This window comes from Camelina sativa, chromosome 19 (assembly GCF_000633955.1).
Source record: "Camelina sativa cultivar DH55 chromosome 19, Cs, whole genome shotgun sequence".
Classification (NCBI taxonomy): Eukaryota; Viridiplantae; Streptophyta; class Magnoliopsida; order Brassicales; family Brassicaceae; genus Camelina; species Camelina sativa.
The window spans coordinates 21,020,539-21,043,049 of record NC_025703.1 but is presented as its reverse complement, the minus strand read 5'-3'; the positions used below and the strand labels follow the sequence as shown (position 1 = coordinate 21,043,049).

Genomic DNA, 22,511 nt, shown 5'->3' with positions numbered 1-22,511 from the left:
TTTTCACTCGTCCCGAGTTCTGGTTTCCCTTGGCCAAAAATTTACTTAGCCATCTATGGTTGCAATGTAACGACCGTACGATAAACCAAAAATTATAATCAAGAAACAAATCCTATTCGAGATAAGAAAGTTCTGATTGTTTGACTTTTGGAACTAGAATAATGACATTTGAATTATGAACGTTGGATAGAAGAATATTTGGACTAATAAGAGAATACAAAATGAAGATTCACAAGAGATCACGAAACAAAGGATGTTAAGAGAAATCAGAACCGTTACTTTCGAAAGTTCAAAAGACAGAATCAACCCACATAAAGAAATAAATATTTATTACCTTCCAAAAATCTCTTCTACATTCCGGTAATTTGCAAGATGGTTTACACAATTAAATACCGCTGATTTCGAAAAATTGAAGTTCAAAATCAATTTGAGGATCCGAGATAAAAGCTTATTATATACCACATACACACACATATCTCTATATATAGAGTAGGTTTCTATGGTCTAATATTCTATAACACGACCCCACATGCAAAGAACAGAAACACAACCGACGCAAATTAGAAAAGTTTAAAATATCCAATTCGTTATCAATTGACATTTTACCCTAATGGCGAGAGAGGGCGATTTGGCGATTGTGGGCAAGACGTGATAATGATGGATATCGGAGAGAGGGGGCGGCCACCAAGGGATCCGCCGGATACCCTCAGGGACTGGGTGACTAGAGTACGGAACGACAAGTTTGGAGGAGTGCCGTCGCCAGATAGTGTGCTTGATGATGATTTTGTTACTGAGAGGTGCCGGTTAGAGTTCCCTGACAGAGAGAATGGGGAACCGGTTGTGACAATTGGGGCTGAGGTGCTTGAAGCTATGCATGGTTTATGGAGGAAGTGTATGTTTGTGAAGGTGTTGGGGAGCCATATCCCCGTCGCGGTGCTGAGTCGGAAACTGAGGGATTTGTGGAAGCCAAAGGGTGTCATGTATGTCATGGACCTTCCCCGACAATTGTTTATGGTCCGGTTTGAAGTGGAGGAGGAATACCTGGCTACACTAACTGGAGGTCTATGGAGGGTGTTTGGGAACTACCTGTTTGTGCAGGATTGGTCACCGGATTTTGATCCGTTACGCGATGAGATTGTGGCAACGCCGGTGTGGGTGCGGGTGAATAACCTTCCGGTGAGCTACTATCATAAAGCCATTCTTAGAGCTATCACAAGTGGATTAGGGAAGCCTGTGCGGGTGGATACGACGACCCTAACGTTTGAAAGGGCCCGTTATGCTCGAGTTTGTGTTGAGGTTGATTTATCGAAACCATTGAAAAGATCAGTAGTCGTCAATGGTGAACGATATTATGTCGCATATGAAGGTTTGATGAAGATTTGCTCTTCGTGTGGTTTGTATGGACATTTGGTCCATTTCTGCCCCCACCGTGTGGTGGAGAAGGTGATTCCTTTAGCAGAGCGGACTGCTACGACTGAGGAGCCCGAGCTGAATAAGGTTGATGATGGTTTTATGATGGTTGGTCGGAAAGGGCACCGGTCGTCTCAGCCGGTGACTCCGCAGATGGTGGTTGCGGCGAGTCCGTCGACCGCTCGAAGCAGAGAGAATCTTCAGGATATCACGAAAAGTCCGGGATTGGAAACATCAAATTGTTTCGGGAATCTTGGCAATGATGCAGAATCTGGAGAGATAAGGGAAGTGGCCAAAATAAATGAAGCGAATAAGGAAAATGAATTACCTCTTACCTACGGTAATAATGATTCAAATCTGGACCAAATCAAAGCAGTGCCGTTCACGGCAAGTTTGGCGAAAGGAAATAGTGGTCCTCGGAATGGACCTAAAACAAAGAAAAAGAGGGTAGGGAAGACTTTGGAGTCCACTGGGCCGAGGCAGAAGCAGGTGCATAATAGTCGGCCCATGGGAGGATTGGTTTTTGGGCCCATTAAGGGGGAGGAGTTTTCTGTTAATGGTAAATGTTTGCGGGTAGAATCAACTGGGATGGGACGATTAGGAGACGAGTTTGCGAATAACGACAATCGAGTACAGGAGGGAAGCATGCAGGTGGGTTCCAGAAATACTGTAACTCAACCTGCAGTGCCTGATGATTCGATGAGTGGCAGGGAGAATGATCCGCAACAGGTTGATGTTGTTGCAGAGTCGGATACAGGGAAGGCATAACGATTTTCCCCGGTAGTGCGAAGCATCTATATAATTTCTATGATGAATCTGATTTTGTGGAACTGTCGGGGGACGAATAAACCTAATTTTCGGCGAACAATACGATACATGTTGAAGAAAAATAAAACAGACATTTTGGCTTTGTTTGAAACGCATGCGGCTGGTGACAGAGCGGGTCAAATATGTCAAGGGTTGGGCTTTGAGCACTCGTTTCGAGTTGATGCTGTGGGTCAAAGCGGGGGCTTGTGGCTTTTGTGGAGAGAAGTGGTCGGGGAGATGGAGATTTTGGAGTCTTCGGATCAATTTATTGTTGCGAAGCTACAAGACGGAAGTGAGGTCTTGTACTTATTGGTGGTTTATGCGGCTCCATCTGCAAGCAGGAGAAGCGGGCTTTGGGAGAAGCTGAGCGATATCATTCAGACGTTGGATGGATCAATTGTGGTAGGTGGTGACTTTAATACTATTGTGAGAATCGACGAACGATCAGGGGGTAATGGGCGTTTATCGGCGGATTCGTTGGCCTTTGGGGATTGGATAAATGACCTTTCTTTGGTGGATATGGGGTTTCGAGGACATCATTTTACCTAGAAAAGGGGGAGAACTGAGGGGCATTATGTTGCCAAGAGGCTGGACCGGGTATTGTGTTGTCACCATGCGCGGCTTAAGTGGCAAGATGCTTGCGTTACACACTTGCCGTTTTTAGCGTCTGATCACGCACCTTTGTATTTGCAACTGAGTCCGGAGGTGGGGCGGAACCCAGGACGGCGACCTTTCCGCTTTGAGGCTGCGTGGCTTGAACACCCTAGCTTTAAAGATTTGTTTGTTGCTTCTTGGGACGGTGAGAAGAGTACGCTAGAGGCATTGCTTGAGTTACAAGTTAAGCTAAAGCGGTGGAACCGTGAGGTGTTCGGCGATATCCAGAAGCGGAAGGAGGCATTAATGGAGAAGATACGGGTTATTCAGGATGCTTTGGATGTTTCCCAGACTGATGATATGCTGCGACATGAGGAGGAGCTCTTGAAAGAGTTTGATATTGTTTTGGAGCAAGAGGAAGTTTTATGGTTCTAAAAATCACGTGAGAAGCGGATAGTGCTTGATGATCGCAATACTAAGTATTTTCACAAGTCTACGGTTATCCGGCGCCGGCATAACATAATTGAGATGCTACGTAATGCGGATGATACATGGGTGGTGGATCCGCAGGCATTGGAGACGCTTGCTGTGGATTATTATATAAGACTGTATTCGCTTGATAGTGTTCCGGCGGTGGTTGAATAATTACCACGGGACGGGTTTGTCCCCCTTACACGGTATTAACAGACATGATTGACTAAACCATTTGTTGTGGTTGAGGTGGAGGAAGCGGTGCGGAGCATGGGACGGTTTAAAGCTCCTGGGCCAGATGGCTATCAACCGATCTTCTACCAGGACTGTTGGGATGTAGTGGGAGAGTTAGTGGTTAAATTTGTTATTGATTTCTTTGCATCCGGTCAGTTGCCGGCAGAGGCGAATGCGGCGTTGGTTGTTTTAATCGCCAAAGTTGCTACTCCAGAAAGAATAACTCAGTTCCGTCCTATCAGTATTTGCAATGTGTTATTCAAAATGATTACTAAAACAATGGTGTTACGGTTGAAACGCGTGATTGGGACACGTATCAGACCCGCTCAGTCTAGTTTTATTCCGGGTAGGTTGAGTACTGATAATATTGTGATTGTTCAAGAGGCGGTACACTCTATGAGACGGAAGAAGGATCGCAAAGGTTGGATGCTTCTCAAACTGGATTTGGAGAAGGCATATGACCGCATCCGGTGGGATTTTTTGGAAGATACTCTGAAGGCTGCTGGCCTGGAGGATTGTTGGGTGAGGTGGATTTTACAATGTGTGGTAAACCCATCTATGTCATTGATGTTCAATGGGGAGAAGACCACATCCTTTATAGCTGCTCGTGGCCTCCGTCAGGGGGATCCGCTATCGCCATACCTCTTTGTTCTCTGTCTTGAATGGCTAATTGACCGTCCAATGGCGATTAAAGAGTGGAAACCTATTACTCTATCTCGAGGAGGCCCAAAACTCTCTCATGTCTGTTTTGCTGACGACTTAATTCTTTTTGCGGAAGCCTCTGTTTCCCAGATCAGAGTGATTAAGACGGTGTTAGAAATTTTTTGTGTCACTGATATGTATATATTTTACACACTTTCATCATGCAATTCTCGTTCATTTTGTTCTCTTAACTCATTGTTTTGCATTATTTTTCGTCTCTTTTGCATAATATGCATATTTATGTAGTCTTCGCATTGGTTTTGCATGCATATTGCATATTGGTGTTATTTCAGGTGTTTTAGGAGATGTCCAAACCATCAAGAGCAAACAGAGAGCAGGAGAGCAGTCCAGCGACTCGATCTACACTACCCAGCGCGACTCGATCTACACTACCCAGCGCGACCCAATCTTCCAAGTCTTTGATCGAGTCGAGTGAAGATTTTACTTTGGGATTCAGCCTTCGAGGTCTTCATCAAAGTTGTAGAGAATTGAGTCATTTTTCCAATGCCGTTGATTTTAAGCCAATCGGGGACGTGGTTCAAAAGGTATCACCGTTTTAGTGGATGCACGTACATTCTAAACTCCGACTCGACCCGCACACAAAGAAGAGCTCCCACTCGATCGTACATGTCAGCAGCGACTCGACCAAGACGTCCCAGGAGGGCTCCTGAGCACCCTCTAGGCGCGACTCGATCAGCAGCTCTCAGACAACACATTTCAAGCTGCCTCTCGATCGATGTTTTCAAGCTACCTCTCGATCGATGTTTTCAAGCTGCCTCTCGATCAACGATCTCAAGCCACCATTCGATAAAGCTTCCTGGACTCCGACTCGATCGACACTCCCATGATACGAATCGATCGACGCTTTTAAACTGACGTCCTGGTTTTGTTCTGAAGACGCGTCCGAGAAGGGTTCTCGAACCGACGTTCTATATTGTCGTTTTACGTTTTAGGGATTTCCATGTTTTACTATAAATACGTTTTGTTAAGTTTTGACGGAGACATTCTTTTATCTCGTTTTTTTTGTTTTCTTTTCCCTAAGGTTTACCGAGCCACCTAAAACACTTGAGACTTTGTAATCTAGATAGCTTTGATTTTATTGAGATTTTGCATTTTATTTCTTCTACAAAGTCGTTCATTTCATTTTTGTCTATTTGATGATGCTTGATTCAACATTTTCTGAGATTGTATCCTTGATGATGATTTCTAGATCCGAGTAGTGTGATAGTTCTTGAGGATGGGATAGATTAGGTGGAAGATCTTAGTATGTAGGGTGTTTAAGTTTAGATTCGTGTGATTCCCTTCTGGACTAGAGTTAGAAATCGTAGTTTCTCACTGATCAATTGGAACTATGTCTTAGACATTTTGACACCCAAAAGGTGTTCGATGAAATGTATGACCAACTAGTGCCAGAGACTTACATTCCTAGCCTAAGAGATTAGTTGTCTAGGGTGTATGTTGACGTGAATGAACTTGTTTGTCATGCCTGCTTGATCATGTTTCTCTAGCGAGAGCTAGGTTTGGAAGTGTTTGAGTTTGAGTAGCTTCTGTCAAGAGATTGGCTTAGCTAAGTCGTGATGTTCATTGTTTAGGGATAGCTTGCTTGTGGCATGTTAAACACTCTGTAGATTAAGAGACTCCACCGACATCAATTACTCCCATCCTTAGGACTTCTATCTTATCTGATTGTTTCTGCATCTTTAAGCTTGTTATTTATTTCTGTTCCAATAGCTTGCTCATTTGTCTCTGCTCGTTTAGCTTGTTTTTGCTCTCTTAAGTTATTGCATTTTAGCTCTTGTTCTGCAAACTCGTTTTGTTCTTGCATCTCGTTCACTCTAGGTTGTTAGACAAAAACTCATTTTGAATCTGGCTTAACTTGTGACTGCTTGATTGCATCTTGATTGTTAGTAAAGTTTCCTATTTGGATTGACACCTTCTGTACTACAACTGCATAAGGTTAATTGAGACCTGCTAGGATAGACACAAAAATCTTAGTATTAGTCACCTCAGGACAGAAGGTAAGCTTGGAGAATTCGAAGATCTTCTTTTCTGAAAATGTGTCACGGGATTTGAGAAGTTTAATAAGTGTGGAGAGTGGTATACAAGCCACAGTGGATTTGGGCATGCCTGTCCTCCAGAAGAGGATCAACAAGGAGACGTTTGGTGAAGTTTTGGAAAGGGTGTCCTCACGCTTAGCGGGTTGGCGAGGGCGTTTTTTGAGTATGGCTGGGCGAATAACATTGACGCGGTCAGTACTAGCGTCGATACCTATTCATACAATGAGCACAATTGTACTTCCTAAAGCAATTTTAGACGGGTTGGACAAAGTATTGCGGTCGTTTATATGGGGGAGTATCCCGGAGAAGAAGAAGTTACACTTGGTGGCTTGGGATAGAGTATGTAAACCACGACCAGAAAGAGGACTTGGGATTCGTGCTTTGCAAGATATGAATATGGCGGTTATTGCAAAGATAGGCTGGCGGTTGTTGCATGATACTACGGGTTTGTGGGCTAGGATCCTCCGTACCAAGTATAAAGTGGGTGACTTTGTTGATCAGAGTTGGTTGGGATTGAAACGGCCAGGGTCATCGACATGGCGTAGTGTAAAACAGGGTCTGCAAGAGGTTATCCTGCGGGGCAGGAGTTGGGTAGTTGGTGATGGCCGGGATATACGGTTTTGGACGGATAGGTGGTTAAAGAACGAAGCACTGGTTGAGAGCGTAAGTGTCAACTTACCACATAATTATGCAGAATTGCGGGTACATGACCTTTGGCAGGATGGAGCGGGGTGGAAGTTAGAGGAGATTATGCCATATGTGTCTCACAGTGTGAGTCTCGAACTGGCTGTGGTGGTAGTGGATAAGTTTGCAGGGGTTAAGGATCGTCTATCATGGGGCGGTACTGCAGATGGTAGGTTCACAGTGAAGTCAGCACACGCTGTTATTGTTAAGACGATAACAACGGATCAGAACATGGCTAGTTTCTTTGATCGAGTATGGACAGTGATTGCACCGGAGAGAGTACGAGTATTTCTTTGGTTGGTGGTGAACCAAGTGGTTATGACAAATTCTAAACCATATCGGAGGCACCTTGGGGACACAAATATATGTCAGTTATGTAAGATGGGAGAGGAGACCATTCTACATGTGTTGCGTGATTGTCCGGCTATCGTTGGTATTTGGAACAGATTAGTACCGGCTTCCAAACGGGTGTGGTTCTTTACAAGCACGATTCTTGAGTGGGTTTTTCGTAACTTGTCTAACAAGTCTGACGGTATGGAGGGGGTATGGCCTACAATGTTTGCTATGTGTGTTTGGTGGGAATGGAAGTGGAGGTGTGGCTATGTCTTCGGAGTGACTGGTAAGTGCCGCGATCGGGTAAAGTATGTGAGGGAAATATCTGCGGAGGTGTACCGAGTCCATCGTGTATCATTGGGGTGTATGGGGCGGGGAGAAAGGGTTGGCCGTATGATATCTTGGACACCACTAGAGGCGAACAGGTTTAAGTTAAATACAGATGGAGCATCTCGAGGAAACCCGGGGTTAGCTTCGGCAGGAGGTGTGTTGAGGAACGAAGCGGGAAATTGGTGTGGTGGTTTTGCGGTAAACATTGGGATATGTACGACTCCTCTAGCAAAGTTGTGGGGGGGGGTGTACTATGGTCTTTATATTGCTTGGAGGAGGAGAGTGAGCCGGCTGGAGTTGGAGATTGACTCTGAGCTGGTAGTTGGATTTTTACGGACAGGGATTGATCCAGCTCATCCATTGTCGTTCCTGGTACGATTGTGCCATGGCTTGTTATCGAGGGACTGGATAGTCCGCATATCACATGTGTATAGGGAAGCTAACCGTCTTGCTGATGTGTTAGCTAACTATGCGTTTGACTTACCACTGGGAGTTCATCTGTTTGAGGCTGCTCCGTTGTGTGTGGAGTCGTTGGTGAGAGAAGATGTCGAAGGGGTTGCGACTCTAAGGCTTGTTCCAGGCTGAGTTTGTTTTTTCATTTCATTTTTAATAATTGCAGGGAGGCTTGTCTCCCTGTTTCCTACCAAGAAAAAAAAAAGAACAGAAACACAAACAAATTTTTCTATAACAACTATATACATACAATGGCAAACAAGAATACGCTCATGATGATTTCTCTTGTTCTCATCCTTTTGATCTCTGGTAAATCTTTTACAATTATCAAAATAAGTTTTCTTGTTCATATATTTAACTTTTCATGTATGAACTTTTAGGAAATTCTTTACCAAGAATTCGATAATGTGTATGTCAACCAGTGTGAGTTTTTTTTGCTATGAATGTAATAAATATTCGCAGGTTCAGAGGCAAGACCTGAAATATACGATCGGATGTGTCCTGGAGTATGTGGATCTTTTGTTAAACCCGACTGCAATGGACTTTGCCATCAGTTAGGGTTTCCTGCTGGAGGATATTGTAAACCAAACAACACTTGTTGTTGCAAGAAGAAAACCTCTGCACCTGTTGATGATGATGTTTGAGCTACTGCTTGATTGTTATTTGTTCTTTTTTTCCTTACTAGCTAATGACATTTTTTCTATAGTCTAGAATAATAATTTCTAGATTTTTACTTTCCTTCCAAAAATGTTTCTTCCAATTTCTAGAATTTTACTTTCCTTCCAAAGAAATGCAAGAAATTCCAAAGAACACAACGTGTAGTGCCTCCAAATGTCTCTGTTTTCGCTACTTTTTTTGGAAATTTCCAAATGTAATGTGCTCTTGGTATAATTTTTTGTTGTAGGTGTGACTTGTTTTAGGAGACATCTTGTTGTTGTAAAAGGATTCCAAAATTCTTGGTCTGATGTATGAAAATGGTATGTGTTGTTTATAAAAAAAAAAATCCATCTACGACTTATAAAACTTTTACATAATGTCAACCATCATTTAGCCATTACATAACTACATTGAGCCATATATGGTCACAATGAAAGGCCTCCGATAAACCAAAATCTATATATAATAGCAAACCTACTTTTTGGTGTCAATTTTAATCCAACAGATAAGATTACTTCTATTATCTCATATAACGGTTTTAAATTATTAATGATCCCAACAGTTGCAAGTTTTTTTCTTCTAAATAATTGTGTTTCTTCGTTGTACCCTCATCTTCAAAAAATCGCACTAATTATTTTTTGCACCTTTTTGTTTCACACCTCTATGTTATACACCTTTATATTTTACACCTCTTTGTTTTTGTCAACTTTAATCCAACAGATAAGATTACTTCCATTATCCCATCTAATGGTTTAAAAATATTAATGATCCCAACAGTTGCGAGTTTTTTAATCCAAATTCGTGTTTCTTCGTCGTACCCCCATCTTTCATAAATTGCACTTATTAATTTTTGCAACTTTTTGTTTCACACCTCCATGTTTTACACGTTTATATTTTACATCTCTTTGTTTATTATATATAAACTTTTATGGACTATCAAAACAAGTTTCGAATTTATTGTTTTCTGAGTATTTTTAAAACTTACAAGCTAATAAATAAAATCAAAGAATTGTTTTATTGGAGTGTTCTTTTAATTAACCTGCATCAATTTTCAATTCAAGGTGTTGTTCTATTATTAATCTGCATCAATCTTCAATTCATATGTTTGTATTTGCATTGCGTTGTAATAGATATATATATATATATATATATATATANGGACTATCAAAACAAGTTTCGGATTTATTGTTTTCTGAGTATTTTTAAAAATTACAAGTTAAGAAATAAAATCAAAGAATTGTTTTATTGGAGTGTTCTTTTAATTAACCTGCATCAATTTTTAATTCAAGGCGTTGTTCTACTATTAACCTGCATCAATTTTCAATGCAAGGTATGTTTGTATTTGCATTGCATTGTAATATATATATATATATATATATAGATTTATGAAACTCATTGAACCAATGAGAAAAACTTACGAATGAACCTGTTAGTGTCTACTTATGAATTTGTTAGTTTTCATTCGGTTAATTACGAATAAAGTTAATTTCTTCTCTGTTAGATTATTATTATAACCTGAAGAAGTTTGATCTTGTTAAACGTTATCTAAAGTGCTATTTATAGTATTGTAAACACATGATTTATGAAAAGGTGCTTTACGAGAAGAAGGAATGATGACGACGCTTCATAGAAATAAAATATATTTATAGGATTATTATTATATGTGTGGTCATAAAGTTCGGAAAGAGTATAAAATTAATGATCTATAAAGATCTAAACCATCGGGCGTACACAGTTTTTTTTTGCATTGTTATATTGCAGGACATTTTTTGGTAGAGTACTTAAACAAGTCCGGTTAATATTTTACTTTTTAACTAATCATGCATGATGACATGGAATGATTCTAGAGATACGAATAAGCCAATTTTTTTTAACATACATTGTATAATTTTATATATGTTCTATTATTGTCTTATTTAACCTATTTATTTTTTTAACAAACATGTTATAAATGTAATAATCTTTTTTTTTTTATTTTGTTATGAAAGATGTCCATTGGATATAAATGATCCAGGTTAGTTTCCATTATTTTGTAAATAAAGTGTATTAAAAGTTTTAGTTGAAATTTCAATTTTTTACTTTCTGGGTATCAAACATTTTGATAATATATAGAAGCATTCCAAATGAGCATCGAAATAGAGAGTACCGAAGAAAAAGCCAGACAAACTTATGACAACACAATGTCAAATTCGAGAAAGCGTAAGCAGGACCAAATGACAAGTCAAGTTAGAAAGAAAAGATCTTCTAAAGGTGACTTATTTGCTCTTTGATGACTTTCTAATCTGTATACAATTTTTAAAAAACGTAACGTAAGTAATTAATAAACAAATTGGTTTAATTAAATGTAGGTAAACAACCAATATCATCAAAAAAAACCAAACGGAATCAATTAATAAGGAAAGTACTGCAAATGATCGTCAAACAAAAAGACCTTTATTTACAATATGTTGTAAACAAGGGCGTGTCAAATTGCCTATCATTCAAGATCCTCCACATCTGTTAAAAAAAGCTTTTGTCCGATCCATTTTTACGAAGACATATTAGAGTATATAATTCTATGTTCTCTATGTGTTCTATGGGTGCTACCATTGATTATTCAATTTTAAATTCAGCAGTCCCTTTTTGTTTTAAAGTGTATGGTGAAAATTATCATAGTATTGGGTCACTTTTACCAGTGGATGAGCAACAACCTAAATTCTTACAAATGTATATATTTGACACCGCTAATGAGTTGAAAATAGGTTATCTATATTTTCAGGTGGAAAAGAAATAGTAGATGAGCAAATTTTGTTAGCTCTAATAAACAAGTTTGATGAAAAAAATATTTTAGCCAAAACATTTAGAAAAGCTAGAAATTATTATGAAAGCGGGAATGATGAGGAACTGAAAATTCATATGGTAGGATTTGATAAGAGGAAACGTCAATATAAATTACCATCAGCTAATGAAATAGCAGGTTTAGTTGTGGGTGGTTACTGAGACGTTGGTGAACATGATTTTTTATGACAACATAAAACAGGAAATTTGCAGAGAATTTTGGCTTATCATCCTCTATACATAGCTTTGCAATATCCTTTGTTATTTCCTTATGGAGAAATTGGATTTTACGAAGGGATACCATATCATACTAATTCCTCTTCAAATGATAAGAAAAGGTATATTTTGATGACATAATATTATATGTATTGTATACAACAGAGGACTTTGGAGGGAAATACCATTCTAAAGAGTGGAAGATTATTTCATCATCAATTTTTTGTTGATGCCTCTACATCTATTGAAGCCAGTCGTCTTACATATATAAAAATTAACCAAAAAACAATTAGAGCTGATGTTTATAACAATTTAAAAGATGTTGTAACAAGAGGTGATCATGACCCACATACACTTGGGAAAAGAATAGTATTGCCTTCTTCAGTTACGGGAAGTTCAAGGTATATGGCTGAAAAATATCAAGATGCAATGGCTCTTTGTCGTTGTTATGAAAATCCAAATTTGTTTATCACTATGATTGTTAATCCCAAATGGACAGAGATAAATGAATATTTAGAAATTTCTAGTGATGATTCAGCTAATAATCGACCAGATGTTGAATCACAAGTTTTTTATTTAAAGCTAGACGAACTAATTAATTTAATCAAAAATAAAAACTTTTTTGGACCTGTCAATGGAGGTATGTAGTTATATAATAAATAAATTTATTAGCATAATACTTTATACTTATCTATTTAACGCTTTTTTTATAAAAAAAATTGCAGTTGTCTATACAATTGAATTTCAGAAACGTGGACTTCCTTATGCACATATTCTTGCATGGCTTAAAGGTGGGTGTGATATTGGATCCTCACAAGATATTGATCAATTTGTGTCTGTTGAATTGCCTAATAAATTAATAGATCTAGAAGGTTATGAATCAGTGACACAAAATATGATGCATGGACCGTGTGGAATTAAAAAACCAAACAACTCATGTAAGGAAAATGGTGTTTGCACAAAAAAATATCCTCGAGCTTTTTGTCACTCATCATGTATCGATGAGAACGGTTACATAATATATAGGCGAAGAAATATAAAGTCTAGCTTTGTTATGAAGGGAGATATAAAATTAGATAATCAGTTTGTTGTTCCTCATAATTTAGAATGATTGAAGCGATTCCGGGCTCATATTAATGTGGAGTTTTGCAGTAAAACAACTACAGTAAAATATTTATTCAAATAAATTACGAAAAGAGTCGATAAAGCTACAATAGTTTTAGAAAAAAAATTTGACTAATACAAGTAATCTTAATCTGGATAAGATAGATACGGTCAATAAGGTTGAAAATTATCTTGATTGTAGATATGTAGCTGCTTGTGAATCAATGTGGAGAATTTTTAAGTTTGAGATTCATCATCAGAATCCTTTGGTGCAAAGGTTAAGCATACATCTTCCTGGTCAAAAATCTGTCCTATTTAAAGATTTATCTAATTTGAATAATGTGGCATATTATTCTGAGTACCAACTAAGTATGTTTGAGGCGTGGTTAGAGACAAACCAGAATAATGAATTGCAAGAACCTTAACATATGTTCAGTTTCCAACTTATTATGTTTGGAATAAATCAATTCATATGTGTACAAGACAGAAAATAGGTCGATCAATTGGACGTTTATATAATATACACCCCTCTTTTGGTGAATTATATTATCTACAACTGTTAATAAATCACTTAGCAGGGCCAACCAGTTTTGATTGTATGTTAACATTTAAAGGGAAGAAATATAAAACATTTAAAGAATCAGGTGTTGCTCGTAGCTTTCTTGAAGATGATGTGGAATGGCATGAAACAATGAAAGAAGCTGTGTTATCATCGACTCCCCATCAGTTACGTGAACTATTCACAATGTTGATATTTCATTGTGAAGTGACAAGTCTGTTGAAATTGTGGAATAAATTCTGGAAAGATTTAAGTGAGGATATAACATATCAAGAAAAGAAAAAATTCTTAATTATAAGGAGTATGACTTGACAGATGAGGATTTGCAAAAATATGCTCTTATTGATTGAATTGTTACTACACCGCTATGATAAATCTCTCATAAACTATCCTGATTTGCCAAATCCTGATAAGAGTATGGTTGCACGCCTTTGAAACTCATTACTAAGTGAAGAACAAAATTTCAATATTAAATGTTTAAAAGAAGAGTTTGAGACACAATTTCGTTTTTTAACTAAAGAGCAAAAGGAATTGTATGATGCTGTTCTTTCTTTAGTTAAACAAAAGAAAGGAAATTTGTTTTCTTTTTGTACGGTTGTGGAGGTACAGGAAAAACTTTTGTTTACAAGACGTTAGTTAACAAGTTACGCTCTAAAAATGAAATTATAATTCCTGTAGCATCTTCTGGAATTGCAGCATTACTTCTTCCTAGTGGTAGAACTGCACATTCACAATTTAAAATTCCTTTAAACTTGATGGATGATTATGTTTGTGATATAAAAGCGAGAACTATGTTAGCTGATCTTTTGATAAAAACAAGTTTGATTATTTGGGACGAAGCTCCAATGACACATAGATATGCCTTTGAAGCTCTTGATAGATCCTTAAGAGATATTATGTCTACTTTTGATGATCAATCACATTTAAAACCATTAAGAGGCAAAACCATTTTATTAGGGGGCAACTTTAGGCAAACGTTACCAGTTATTGCTCAGAATAGTCGACAAGACAGCATACTTGCGTCAATAAATCAGTCTTATTTATGGCCTTCTTTTTCATATTTTTGTACTTTCACAAATTATGAGAGTAAGAGCTTCCGAAGTTGAATTTTCTAATTGGATTTGAAGGTTGGTGATGGTACTGCAAGTAAGGTCATCGCCAAGACGTACAAGTATTCAGGTGAAGATCATATTTATGTTGATGATAGCTTATTGTTGAAATCAGAGAGCGACCCAATAACATCGTTAGCAAGCCATGTTTATACATCTTTTCAAGAGAATTATACTAACGTAGATTATTTGAGAGATAGAGCAATACTAAGCCCACTAAAAGATACACTTGGTGAAATTAACATGGAAATGTTAAAATGGGTCCCAGGTAAATCACAAGTGTATTTAAGTGTAGATTCGATCAATAGTAATGAATATGAGGGAGATGACTTTAGTTTTGAATATCCTGTTGACTATTTAAATTCGATAAATTTTCCAAACTTTCCCCAACATAAGTTATCTTTGAAAGTAAATTCACATGTGATGCTTATACGTAATATTTGTCAAGTTAATGGACTTTGCAATGGTACACGTTTGGTTATTACACGTCTGGGGTATTCGTATTATTGAGGAAAAAATTATTACTGGTCATAACGCAGGACATGTAATAGTTCTTCCACGGATTGCTCTTTGTCAAACTGATGTCTGATGGTAAAATGCCAGTTGCTTTACGGAGGAAACAATTCACGTAAAAAAGCTAGAACTGATGCATGTAGTTCGAACAAGGCTTTTGATGAAGTGAATACGGTGGCAGAATTTGGTCATCAGATTTTTGGTATGATACAAAGAAGATGGGAAAAAGAAACTGAAGAAAAAGAAGCTGATGACAAAACTAATAATGTGTGGGATGCTATCAAAGAAATTCCTGATTTGACCGACGATATGCGGTATGAGGCCATGATATTGGTTCACATCTTAGGTATGATAAATGGATTTGTGCATATGTCCATAGCATAGCGTAAGAGATGGATGATATGAAACCTTTGTAAACCAAGCGAATGAAGTTTTATGGATCAATATGGAGTGAGGATGGTTTTTCTATTTCAGTTTGAGTTTTTTTTTTTTTTTGGTTTTTTTGGCATTAATTTAAAAATATTTTATGGTTTTAGGTAACATTTTATTAATTCTTTAAAATATTTTATTAGTTTTATTTTAATTATAGTTTCAGTTTTAGTTTAATACCTCTAATTATATTCTCTTCTACGTATAATCAACTCATTCCATGATCACTTGAAACCTATGTTAGAGGTAAAAAAGAGAATAGTCACTGAGTTGTGTTGACTCGGATGAAAAGAGTATAATCCCTTCTCAAATTCATTGATAAAAATATGGTACACCCCCTATATATTCTTTTGGGAGGTAAAAAAAAGTTTGAAGCAAATTTTGGAGGGTAAAAATTTGGAGGCAACATAATCTCTTATATATATGTGTAAATGATATTTGCCCTAACTCATTTGTTATTCATAAATAAAAAAATTGTACACCCCCTATATTTCTTTTGGCAGGTAAAAAAAATTGGAAACAAATTTTGGAGGGTAAAAATTTGGAGCCAACATAATCTCTTATATATGTGTAAATGATATTTGTCCTAACTCATTTGTTATTCTTCTCGAGAGTTGACATCACCGCCGCTAGTTTACTGTGAGGTACACCATTTTCTTATAATTTCAATTACGTAGTTCTTAATATCTTTTAATGACCATGTGCCTTTTAGCCTATGTATGAATTGTATGAACTACTCATAATAGAATCTCTGTTTTAAGTCGTGACTTTTTCTGGTTTTTCATCCAACGTTTCTTTTATTGTATTATTGTGTAGACTTTTAATAATAGATCGTATTGTTCAAGAAAGTGAAGAGATACAAGCAAAAAGAAAAAGAATGAGGAATTTCAAGTTAGATGTTGTCACAATGTTAATGCTTTTTTCCATCATTGCAAAAATCCGTTATTTTTACCCACAAATGCAACTCCAGATCAGAAAACAAGACTTGGTCATGAATACATACGATATGCACTTGTCAAAGATCGTGACCAATTCTGACGGCTATATTGTATGTATCCAGAACCATTCCTAAAGCTATGCAACATATTTAGAGTGAATATGGGTTTAAGAGACACAAGAGGTTTTTCAGTTGAAGAAATGCTTGCAACGTTTTTGTTTATCGTTGGTCAAAATACGAGGTATATCAATGCTGAAGTTAGATTCGAAAGGTCAAAATTCTTAATAAGCAAGAGCTTTAACACAATTCTGAATATGTTAATCGCACTTGCTCCAAGCTACATGGCAAAACTTGGGCTTGCAGTACCCACAAAAATAAAAGACAGTACAAGATTTTATCCTTATTTTAAGGTATGTGATTTCTTGTTCTCTCTTTTTTTTAATGAACTCTCAAAATTTTAATATTTTGTTTTCATTTATTTAAGGATTATGGGGGGCTATTGATGGAACAAATATCCTTGCAATGATAGCTGGAAAAGAAACAGCTCCTCATCGTAACCAAAAAGGACAATTATCGTAAAATGTTTTAGTACATGTAATTTTGATTTAGAATTTATATATGTTCTTAGTGGATGGGAAGGTTCAGCTCATGACTCAAAAGTTTTACATGTTGCTTTAACAAGAAGCACTAACAAGTTAACAGTTTCTGAAGATATGTCATTTACATTATGATTAAATAAACAAGAATTTGTTATCTATCTGTTTTTTATCTCACTTATATTTGTGTTTTTTATAAAATTTCAGGAAAGTTTTATTTAGTTGATTGTAGATTCGCCAATCGTCGTAAATTTTTAGCTTCATTTCGAAGTACTCGGTGTCATCTCCAAGACTTTAGAGGGCAAAGAAAAGATCCCGTAAATCAAAGAGTTGTTCAACCATCGTCATTCTAGTTTGTGAAATGTAGTAGAGATGATTTTCGACATCTTCAAATCAAGTTTTCTTATCTTAAAATATGCACCACCCTTTCCGAATAAAACACAAGCGAAGTTAGTTCTTGAATGTTTTGTTTTACATAACTATCTTCGTAAAGAATGTTGTTCGGGTGTGTTTGTTCATAAAGAAAATGATGTTGAAGAAAGTGGTGTTGACTAAAGAGATGATGGTGAAAATAATGCGGATGACGAGCTTCATGGTACTCAAGAACAACAAAGATTTCATGCTAATAACTGGAGAAAAACAATAGCTTCACATATGTTGACCGAATTCATGCTAATAACTGGAGAGAAACAATAGCTACACATATGTGGACTGATGCTTGAATATTGGGTAATGATGCAATACAAGTGCTTTAATTTGTCTTTAAATTATGTTTTGTACTTTTCAATTTAAATATTTGTGTTATGCTGTTCGGATCAACTTGAATATTTAATTTGGAGCAATGAAGCTTTCAATTTCTGGATTTGAATTGAAAGATTTGGGTTTAGTACACTTGGATTATGATTTATATAAAATATGAAAAGAATTACTCAGATGTACTCCAAAAATTGGTTTAATCTTGATATCTACAAATTTTCTAAAAATTGCTCACATATTTAGTGCCCTGAGTGTAATTATAATTTACCCCTTGGATTTGTTTTTTCGATTTTGATTAGAAAATAATAAAAAATACACATCAAAAAATTAAAATACAAATCACCTTCCATAATCCACGTCACTGTACTGTTTTTTTCCCAAAATCCATAGTTTCTTCTTTATATCAAAAGAGAGGGAAACTGAACAATTTTTACTGTTCACAACCCGAAAAAACTCTCTCTCTCTCTCTCTCTCTCATCACCAAACCCTAATTTCGCTGGCGATACTCTGTCTTTCTCTACTCTCTCGCCGTACTCGCTCACTCTCTATCTCTTCGTCGTCGCTGTCTTGTTCGTTTCCATCCTTGTTTTCGAGTTCCGGTATGTGACAGTTGAGTTATAGTATTTACGGGAAAAAAAAAGTCTCGTCGATTCATATGAGGGCTGAGTTATAATGCTTTGTGGCTGAGTTATTACAAAAAATAATCTGAAAGCAAACGGCTGATTTATACGACTTGACGACTAAGTTATAGTATTTACGGAAAAATGAAAGGTCTCGTCCATTCATATGACGGCTGAGTAATAATGCTTTGTGGCTGAGTTATCACAAGAAATAATCTGAAAGCGGAAAACGAAAGGTCATGTCGATTAATATGACGGCTGAGTTATAATGCTTGACGGCTGAGTTATTACACAAAATGAAACAAACGTATTACAACAATACTACATCCGACAAGTTTTCATATTGTGCCCAACTTGTTTACATCGCGAACATGCGTGTTTCTTAAATACATATTTGTGTTTCTTTACCCAATTACCGGAAACAACAATTACCAGAACTGGATCCATGAAAGAAAATGAAGAAGCATGAGGAAATTAATAAGAATGAGTGTAATTAAGAAGTTAAAAGCGAGGAGAAAAACAAGGGGAAGAACACTTTTTAACCAGTTGAAGAACAAGAGTCAAAGGAACGACGTTTCTTATTTTCGGAGAAGATGATGACATGGAATGCTGACATGGATGATGTGTCCGAAGTGGCAAGTCAGCCACCAAACGAACATGTAAATCAGCCTAATTAAATCAGCCATCAAACAAGATTATCACTCAACCGTAACATGATTACTATTACAGTAATTAAAAAGCAAAAAAATGGCTGCCAAATTCAGCCACTTAATCAACTGAAAATTTGTAACTCAGCCGTATCGTTTAATAAGTCAGTCGTAACTGAATGATATTCTAGTAATTAATATTTTGCTACTAAGTCAGCCGTAAAAGGGCCGAGTTGTCGGAGAAGTCAGCTTATGACGGCTGAGTTATAGTGTTTAACCATAACTCAGCCGTAACGACATCTCATAAGTCAGCCGTTGTTCATAACTCAGCCAGCCGAAAAAAGTTAATTCAGCAGTATCGTAGTGATAAGTCAGCCAACAAGAGTGTTCTGAAGATATGAAAGCAACGAGAGGTGTTCTGTTATTCTTGTTCATCTTTACGATTTGTTAGACCAATATACTATTACAAAGAATGACTGTGTGTAAAAAGTTGATGAACAATGTATTTTGGGTGCAAATCTCTTAAAATCAACCAAAACTCCACTTAAAGTCTCACCAAATTTCATGAAATCACAAACTATTTTTTATTTTTAAAATAGAAAAATAATAATAAATCTACCTAAATACTTTAAAATATCACTTTAAATCTCCTAAAATCTAAAATATTATAAATCCCACAAAATCTTCCAAAATCATATTTTGAATACACCCACCCCCTTAAGCATTTCTGTTTCAGGTACGTTATTTCTTAATCTCTTTAATTAAATCATTTCCTTTAAACATCTCTCTTTCTTATTTTCTTCCCATTTATCAAATATCAAATGTAATAGAACACTTTCATAATTTCAAAAATAAATTAGAATGATTAGAATGATAGAAGAATTAATTGTTTTTGTTGAGTTACTAAGAGGGGGGTATTGGTTTGGGATTTAAAGAGAATTTTAATGACTTTAAAAGTTTTGTAAAATATGTTGTTATTCAATTAAGACTTTTTAAAACTCTTTTAAAATTTGGTGTTATTAGTTGTGGATTGGTAAAAAGTTGTTTAAAATCTTGATAAATATAGTGTTATTGGATTAAGATTTTTATAAAGTCATTAAAAGTTTTTTGTTATTCAATTAAAACAAAAGAATCTTGGATTGTTAATGAATTCAAATATTATGTTATTGGTTTGGGATTTTATAAAAAATCTTTCATCAAATAGAAAGATTGTTAATCATATAGTCCATGACTTTTTGTTGTTCTTTTGTTGAAAATGAAAACATGGGTCTTTTGGGATATATATTCATAGCTTGCTCTGTCCTCATCTCTTCGATTCTTCTCTCAGACTCAATATATCTTTATATCAATCTTTTTGTTACGTATTGGGTAGAGAGAAAATTTTCTCAATTATGTGTTCGGTGGTTCGTTCATATCAACTAACCTTAACACTAAATCTCAATTATGTGTTTGGTGGTTTATGAAAGTCATCGTGGTGAAACATCAAACATTGTGTTGTGGGGATATATATATATATATATATATATATATTCATAACTTGCATAAACCATCGTGGTGAAATCATGTGTTCTGTGAATCTAGTTGTAAGGAAGATGAAAGATAAGTAAGAGATTTTTTTTTCTCGCATAAACGTTGAATAAATACAAGAATGTTGTGTAGTATTTTTTAGAAAGATTTTATGAGAGATTTTACTAGATTAGGAAAAACAAATCAACAAGATTTTAAAAAACTTTCTAACAATCACCTAAAATCCTTCATTTTATACTTTCCATGATTTTATTTAAAGTCATTAAAACTCTTTTTAAATCTGAAACCAAAGCTAGGACTCTCGTAAGAGCTTTGCCAAGGAAAGGAGCACAGTTGGTGTTGCTATGCAAATCGACCACCACAAAGGTGGATGTGATTCTGTGTGTGGGTGAGGGTAGCTTGAGGAGATTGCGGTAACTACTATCTCTTTGAGCAGGAGTCATAATGCCGCTATTCTTCAGGCTTGGCTGAGGGAACTTCAAAAAGTTGATGCAAAACCAATTGGATCTCATAATCATTAGTCGATGGAAAATGGAGAGGTTGATGAAGCAGAGGTAACCCCCACTCCGTAGAGGTAGGGTCATAATGCCAATCTTCAACAAACTATCTCCTTCTAAGGGGTTATCCTTAAGCGATTCAAGTAACATGATTCTTAAAAGACTCTTGGACCAAACTAGCAGCAGTTTATGGTTAAGGTTAACTAGCAGTCTTCGGACTAGCGGTATTCTTAACCTAACCAACCATTGACTAGACAAGGGAATAGTGGAATTCAGACTAGACTTGGTTACAAGTTGACACTGAAACAGTGGAGCTATTGGTATATGTATGCTAGGAGATCAGGGAGAGCAAGAAATAGGGGTAAACCGATTGGCAGGTCAGAAACATTATCAATGAACAGCATTGCAAGACTCCAAAACAAGCTCTTTAATTGGCCTTGACGCAAGGAAGATTCAAACACAATCGAGATATCTAGGGATCTGCTATCGAGTGAAACTCGTCTTGACCAAGCAGGATACAAAAACATTACACGATATAGGCTTGTTAAGAGATTAAAACTAGCGATTCTAAGGCTTTTCCAGGTCAGGGATGACTTATAGTTTATCCACCCTAAACTATCTTCTAGGGTTTGAGAATAAGAGTGGAGAAATAACCTGGAACAAAGAGTTCTCGAGAGAGAAGCAGAGGTCACCAAGGAGGAGGTTTTCTTTGTCAAACGTTTCACTGGTGCCAGCGTCAAAACAGAGCTTCTGTCCAACTGCAGCCAAGCAAAGAACTTGGTGAGAGGATCTGGATCCAAGGAGCGGTAAGGTGATAAATTTGACGGCTTAAAGGGGTGGTGAGACGGACGAGAACCGGGCCTAGAGGAACACTGATGGATCTCCCGAGCAGGAATACGGGGGTGGGAACTCGATGTGATGGATTCACCGAGAGGAGTACCCAGATACGGAGTCGGAGCAGGTGGTTGAAGCTGTCGCAAAGGCGGAGACGAGATCTGGAATCTCGTCAGGCCGCCGATAGAACTGAAACTAGAGACGAGTAGACTACAAGAGAAGAGGAGACCGTGGAGAGGAAGAAACCAAGTCCCAGCGACACCGCCGGAAGAACAGATCTCGGTGGTTGTGCCAGAGAGAAAAAGGAAGTTAGGACGAACTACTTTTTATTTGTAGAAAAATACGTGACGCTCACAAATAGTTTATGTTTTTCTTTATTTGGATGATATAAGCAAATTTTGGTAAGCTATAATACAAGCATACTGTATTATGTTTAGACGAACCTTAAACCTTGATATGTTTGATTCTACTGAAATTTACCATAAAATGGTTACTTTACGGGGTAGTCTGGAAGAGCTAAAATCAGTTTCCCAAGGAAAAAAAAAAGTGAGATAAAATCATTGTGTTGCATCAGAAGCATAAATTTCTATAAATCTACCTTTAGTCCCCCCCCCCCCC

General features: G+C 36.8%; 1 protein-coding gene across 1 annotated transcript; it reads left to right on the top strand.

Moving 5' to 3' along the window:
• LOC109130883 (defensin-like protein 78) lies at window positions 8,323-8,719 on the top strand. The gene is made up of 2 exons (XM_019240966.1): window positions 8,323-8,384; window positions 8,538-8,719. Exons 1-2 carry the CDS (start codon window positions 8,327-8,329, stop codon window positions 8,717-8,719), a joined length of 240 nt encoding a protein of 79 aa, XP_019096511.1. The 5' UTR covers window positions 8,323-8,326.

Coding starts and splice junctions, on each gene's coding strand:
- LOC109130883 (XM_019240966.1), top strand. CDS start 8,327: ATGGCAAACAAGAATACGCTCATGATGATTTCTCTTGTTCTCATCCTT. Junction 8,385..8,537: donor TCTCATCCTTTTGATCTCTG/GTAAATCTTTTA, acceptor AAATATTCGCAG/GTTCAGAGGCAAGACCTGAA.